This window comes from Plectropomus leopardus, chromosome 16, assembly GCF_008729295.1.
Source record: "Plectropomus leopardus isolate mb chromosome 16, YSFRI_Pleo_2.0, whole genome shotgun sequence".
NCBI classification, from domain to species: Eukaryota; Metazoa; Chordata; class Actinopteri; order Perciformes; family Serranidae; genus Plectropomus; species Plectropomus leopardus.
Window position 1 is genome coordinate 11,207,740 of NC_056478.1, and position 7,214 is coordinate 11,214,953.

At 35.9% G+C, this 7,214-nt stretch overlaps 1 protein-coding gene across 1 annotated transcript; it reads left to right on the top strand.

Moving 5' to 3' along the window:
• Positions 1 to 1,126: 1,126 nt before the first annotated feature.
• On the top strand, positions 1,127 to 6,058 carry eif2b2 (eukaryotic translation initiation factor 2B, subunit 2 beta). The gene is made up of 8 exons (XM_042503634.1): positions 1,127 to 1,399; positions 2,508 to 2,628; positions 3,507 to 3,658; positions 3,750 to 3,913; positions 4,000 to 4,095; positions 4,172 to 4,309; positions 5,666 to 5,732; positions 5,865 to 6,058. Exons 1-8 carry the CDS (start codon positions 1,228 to 1,230, stop codon positions 6,020 to 6,022), a joined length of 1,068 nt encoding a protein of 355 aa, XP_042359568.1. The 5' UTR covers positions 1,127 to 1,227; the 3' UTR covers positions 6,023 to 6,058.
• Positions 6,059 to 7,214: the final 1,156 nt, after the last annotated feature.

The window sequence follows — 7,214 nt, forward strand, 5'->3', positions numbered from 1 at the left end:
ACATAACAAGATAGGGATAGTTATAACAAAACTTGGCTAGGAAATAATCAATCAATGGTGGAAATTAGCAACCAAATATAATCATGAAAACAAAGGAGGAGTCATATTGAAAATCAGATAAGAATAAAAAGAACAAAGGCAAAAGTAAAATAAACAAAAAGAGACACAAAGGAGCAAGGTATTAGGTATTAGAAGAGCAAGGATCGAGAGATAAATGTATATATTTTGTCAGTCTTATGAGTCTTTCTTTTCATCACTTTTAGAGACTTAAAGTAATTGGCAAAGTTACATAAGAACACTGTGAGAGAGGGAAGGCTTCCATTCCATTTACAAGTATGAATATGATATTTACCCATAATAATCACAAGATTAACAATGTCAGAAATGTTCACGTCCAGATTATCCATAAAATAAATAATATCGTTGTAAGTAAATGGGGGTATGTTGTCTATTTTCAAGGATAACCAAATATGGACTTTGGACCAGAACATAGTGACACGGGGACATTCAAAAAAATAGATGAACAATAGTTTCAGCCTCAGAAGAGCAAAAGACACATGGATCAACAGCAATTTTAAAATCTTCTGTGCAGAAAATCACCGGCAGGGTATATCCTTTACACTATTTTAAAGTGAGTTTCCTTTACTTTGGGAGCAACAGGGCAAGATATATAGAAGGAGAGGGCCTGTCTCTTTAAGGAGATCTCTATATTGTCTTGAATTGAGGATGAATTAAAGTCACCAAAAATTGTTTGTTTAAAAAATCAGACTTATCAATTTACTGTTACATTTTCCATCCAACAAATTGACATTTCCAATCTTTAGAGTGGGCAGAAAGGGTGTAACTGAAGAAAACTGCATACTATTGTGTATCAGTTGAATTAAAGGAGTAGGAATTGCTTTGCAAATTTTTTCATATTCTCTTCTTGGAATAACAATATTATATTTTGTGGTGAAGAAGTCCTCATAGGAGTATAGATGTCCGTTTGATTTCAGTAGATCACATACAAACATTAACCCAAACCATGGATGTATTGATTATAAGGAAGTCCAAACACAAAAAAATTGATGCAATATCACGTGACCCGATCCACCAATCACACGAGCGCGCTGTCACAACCACCCGGATGTACTTCTGTAGTACTTCCCCTTCACGTCAAAACATCTGCATGGTGGAAACACAGTTATCCAGACTTTATTTTGACAGAAAATCGTCTTTATAACAGCCATGCCGGGACCAGACAAAGAGACAGACCTGACGGAGAGAATCGAAGCGTTTCTGTCCGACCTGAAGCGCGGGGGCAGCGGGACGGGGCCGCTGCGGGGCTCGGCGGAGACAGCCCGGGAGACGACAGCCCTGCTCCGGAGGATCACAGCCCAGGCCCGGTGGAGCAGCGCAGGTTTTTGTTAGCTGCTCTGTGTGTTAGTTTGCAGACTGTAACAAACATTACTGTGGAGCAGGGAGCTGCTGTGAAAGCTGTCAGCGTGGCTGAACAATGTGGGACTCTGTCAAACCTGATGTAACGCTTGTTAAAAAGTTTTGGTAATAGTCTGTGGTTTAAACTAAGGGACTGTTCGTTATTTATGATGTTGCCAAAAGGCGGAGGCATGTAATTTTTTATTTATTTATTTATTTTTAAATAACGCAAATGTTTTTTTAAGTGTTTTATATTTGGGCTTTGGGGACAGGCGAACGAAATGAAATGGTTGTATTTGTGTTAAGTTTCCACCTATTTTATTTAATTTATTTTTTTGTCAGAATTACACCATTCATAATAGCCAGAAAAGTGCAAAAATAGAAATCATCGTATTTTCACATCTCCACATGCTGTGTGCAAGTATTTGTAGCTTTGGGGACTATCCCAATTTTAAAATAATAATAAATAAAAAAAAAACAAGCAAAGTCACTCCCCAGCCACTCCCCTCCTCTCATAAATAAAGAACAGTCCCTGACTATTCATGAATTTTACAGATGAAGGAGGTTTGTTAATGACAACAAACAAAGTTAACTAATGAGAGAGAAATCAGACTTAATTTTGTTTTCTACATGAGGTCACTCAAATACAATCAGAAAAATATTTGGCCCAAAGATAAATTTGTGCCCAATATACTGTTGAACATGGTAAAATGCATCTATACTATATGTGCATGCATGATAGAATAAAAATATATTCAGAGGTAAAAGAAATATACATGTAAAAGAAATGGAGGTGCAAAGTAAAACTGCTAACTGACCGCGATGCTTGTGAATAAAATATAGAGGACCATTAATGTTTCTTTATTACTAATTAAAACCAAAACATAAACTGCACTTAATGGCTCACCTGTGCTGCTGTGTGTTTACGTCTCCATTTATGTTAAGTATGAATGAAAAAGACTAAACAGCAGTGTGTAAGCGTGGCTGTGCTTTTCAGTAACAGGAGGTAACAACAGAGGATTAAACACAGGTTTACTTTTGTCACAAACGTACACAAATCTGATTTCTCCTAAACTGTTTCTCTGTTTCAGGCGATCTGATGGAAATAATCCGTAAAGAGGGGAGGAGAATGACGGCCGCTCAGCCGTCTGAGGCCACTGTCGGAAACATGATCAGACGGGTGCTGAAGATCATCAGAGAGGAATATGCCAGGTGAGGACCGAACAGAGCAAACGGTCTAAAACGAGACGCTGCACCCCGAAACATTATAGATGAAAGTTATGGACTGTACACAAACACACACACACACACACACACACACACACAACACACACACGTGGCACATGAATATTTTGAATTCTGATCTTGATTAATAGCAAACAGCATGTTATACTGAAAAAAGTCATTTTGAGCAGAAGCTGCTAAGTTATATAATCAAAGCCTTGTTCATGATTTCTTTGCCAATTATTTTCAGATATTTGTGCTTCTATTGTGGTTACATCCTTTTTTATTTTTATTTTATTTCACTTTACACGTGTTGTTTGGTCTCGGTGACTATGCCATGAACAAATCTTAACATTTGTAATTTAAAACTTTCTGTTTAAAAGTTGCTTTTTTGGTGATTTCATCTTTGTTTTGTGACATATTATGTTATTTATTTACTATATAATTTATAATTTATTTATTTATTATATATACTATGTATTAATTTACTATATAAAGAAAGATAATAACAGGAAGACTAGTTTTTCACCTATGTGTCAGCTAATAGGGATCCTTATAATAAACAAATAAATAATAACTATTATTACTTTTTGTAGTTGTAGGTGTGGTAGCAGTAGTGTTAGTAAAGAGATTTTTTTTTTCGTAATAGTACATTTAACAAAGTGAATCCCTGTTTTTACATTTTTTAAAAAAGCAAACTCAACAAATATATGCAATTTATTTTCTTCAGATAATATGAAAGCAGTTTGGGTCACATTACAGAGCTCTGTGTCCCGTTTTATTGGAAATATCCTGGAAATAATTCTGTAATATGATACTAACTACAGGGGGAAATGTCTAAACTTCGCTCTGTTGTTTTCTCGCAGATCTCGAGGCAGCAGTGAAGAGACGGACCAGCAGGAATCTCTCCACAAGCTGCTGACCTCCGGAGGACTCAGCGAGGAGAACTTCAGACAGCATTTTGCCGCCCTCAAAGCAAACGTCATCGAGGCCATCAATGAGTTACTGACCGAGCTGGGTGAGTCGTTTATCCCATCAGCTGGTTTCAGAACTAAACTGAAATAGAGTCCATATTTATTCTTCTCCCGTCATCATTTTTTTTATTTCAGAGGGAACGACTGACAACATCGCGATGCAGGCTTTGGAGCACATTCACTCTAATGAGGTCATCATGACTATCGGCCGCTCTCGCACCGTCGAGGCCTTCCTCAAAGACGCCGCACGCAAACGCAAGTTCCATGTCATCGTTGCAGAGTGCGCCCCCTTCTGCCAGGTAAGAAAAAAGCAACACAAGAAACATGAAGGAAACTGAGATTAAAGATTGTTGTAATTTTATCTCGTTTGTTCACCCTCCTTTAGGGACACGAGATGGCAACCAGCCTCTCGAAAGCCGGCATCGAAACAACCGTGATCACAGACGCTGCCATATTCGCAGTTATGTCTCGTGTTAATAAGGTATTTAACAGCACAGAAGACCTTTGAAACGGTCACGTCAGAGCACCTGAGTAAACCTGTGGTGATCTCTGTTCAGGTCATCATCGGTACGCAGACAGTTCTGGCGAACGGAGGTCTGAGGGCCGTAAATGGGACGCACACTCTGGCTCTTGCAGCGAAGCACCACTCAACGCCGCTGATCATTTGTGCTCCCATGTTCAAGCTCTCGCCTCAGGTAAGAAGAATTTAGTCCGTCAGATTTCTTTAATTTCTGCTGCCGGCAAAATGATAATAAATAATAAATAATAATAATAATAATAATAATAATAATAATAATAATAACAATAATAATAATTTTAATAATAATAATAATAATTTTAATAATAATAATAATAATTTTAATAATAATAATAATAATAATTTCAATAATAATAATAAATCCGATTTATATAACGCCTTTCAGAGTCCTCAAAGATGTTTTACATAGGAGGTATAAATACATAAGATGAAAAAAAAATCCCAGTAAACTCTTATTTTAGGGATAATCCTAATCTTTAGGGCCCACTTTAATATTACACACACACACACTCAAATTGCTCGTAATGTACTTTTCAAAAATCAAGCTTTAAAAAATATTATACATTAATAGTATTTTTACTTTCGTTGAGTTTATTTTGGAACCAATGCCAGTCCTAAATATTCAGAATTTTAAACCTTTAAAAGCCAGGTTTTTGTCATGATGACACAGTGTTTTAGATGAAAAAACACAAAAAATGAATTATTTTCAGTATACCACATGCTAAGTAGATTATTATTTTTTGATTATCACAGCCAGGTATATGTCAGTGATTACCTGCGACACTGACTGTTTTTCAAAATCAGGCTATAGAAAATATTATACATCTGTATACATTTTTTTACTTTAATTGATTTTATTTTTTTTATTTTTAAGTTTTAGATGAAAAAAAAAAACAACAACACAGAAAATGAATTATTTTTAATATACTACATGTAGAGTAGTTTTTTTAAAATTATCACAGCCTGAGATATTTCAATGATTTGCTGCAACATTGATGTTGACAGCGCACCTAGTGGAAATAGAATTTATTTTCTCCACATGTCAATTATGGAAAGAGGTAACATCATTGAGTGGAAAATAGTAAAAATTATAAACTTTAAGACAAAAATTGAGAATGACACCCAGGAATATGCATGCTGTTATGCTTCGATGGTGGTGGAATAAAAAATTGCAATTTGAATGTTTTAAAACGATGTGAATGTAAGAATTTTGTTTCCAGGCGTATTTTAGACTTATTGTTGGAGCTGAGCTGAAAATTCCAGGATTAAACAAAAATGCACAACATTGCCAAACGTTTACCATATGCATGAACACAGACATGCATGAGCACATAAAATGCAGCAAATGGTCCTTATGGGTTAATGTAGTTAATAAAGTGAAGATTAAAACTGAATAGAGTCCACTTGGGAATAAACATGGGGGCGATGGTGGTTTAAATGGGGAAGGCAGGTCTGAGGAGGTTTTTTGGGTCTTTTTGGGTGCAGACAGTGATGAAACTCTTTGTGTCTGTAGTTCCCAAATGAAGAAGACACCTTCCATAAGTTTGTCTCTCCGCACGAGGTGCTTCCCTTCACTGAAGGTAACTCTGACATTCCTCCAAAAAATCTTTTTCAACATCTTTTTGGCATCAGCCTTCAAGATTTTACAATAAATGTTCCTCATCTGGTTCTTTTTTTTCTGATGAATTCTCGCTTCATAATTTGTATTTCAGGTGAGATTCTCTCAAAGGTGAACGTACACTGTCCGGTGTTTGACTACGTCCCACCTGAGCTCATCACACTGTTCATCTCCAACATCGGAGGACACGCACCGTCCTACATCTACCGACTCATGAGCGAACTTTACCACCCTGAAGACCACGAGCTTTAACCAGTGTAATGAATTAATAAATTAAGTGATGATTGATCCCGTCATGTCATGCGTGTCTTTTGATGTGGTAATGTTTGCTGCACTGAAGCAGTTCTGCGAGGAGTGTTCCCAAAACTGTACAGGTGTGAGACTTTCTTTCTGTATTACTTTCAGGTTTTGTTGTAGCAAAATAATTTTTTGATTCATGTTTTGGGTCCTCAGCAACATACGGCGTGATGATGGCGTAATTGATTGTTAAAATGTCAGCAACTTCCTGTGACAGTGATGAAGGTAGAGTGTAACATGGAGTCAAATATTTGTTTATTTTTCCTGTAATGTACAATATTATTTTAAACATTTCATAAGGGTTATTTTGTTGTTTTTTTTTAAATAGCTTATTTATCTTAAGACCTGGTTCTTCAACAGGGGTCCTTGAGCGTCCTCGAAGTTACTGCTGGAAAAGAGGTAAGTTTTTTTGTTTGTTTTTTCTTTTTTTGAAGAATTAAAATGTGTCTGAAAATAAGTAAAGGAACACTTAATCCTTTAGCAGAAAAAGTCTCAATTGTAGACACATGGTTGACGTGATGTGTATGAAAAATTATAATCCAAAAGGTAACTAGTAACTAAAGTTGACGTCAATGTAGTGGGGTAGAAAGTACACTATTTTACGGAAGCCCAAAGCGGCCATACATTGGCGTTTTTTTGTTTTTTTTTTTTTCCTGTTTTCCTGAGATAACAGGGAAATTTTCTCAAGATCTCAAGATAACAAAACTGTTTTCCAAAATAACGTCATAATTAACTTGAAATCTTGAGAAAATATAAGCATACACTCTACCACTGTATGCAGGTCTATCAGTAACCAGGTTTAAATTTTTGATAACATTTCATGAACTACAAGATAATCAATTAATCGTAAAAAAAAACCGGAGGTGAATTTTATAATTATTAGTTGCAGCACCAATCACAAATATGCTCAAAACAAAGATACAACTAGTAGATGAACCAGGATACAAATACATATGTAAACGCAGTCAGTGTGAAATATTAGACATCATCACTGATACAGTCTGTATGCAGAATAACCTGAAAGTGATATACAAGGTAAAAGAAGTTCAATCCTCAACAAGATGAATTAAACCTCCATTATACCCGATTGTGCCATATAAGAAGTATCGCGTGAGTTAGATGTAGTGTGAGGAGTCCTCCAGGTGGA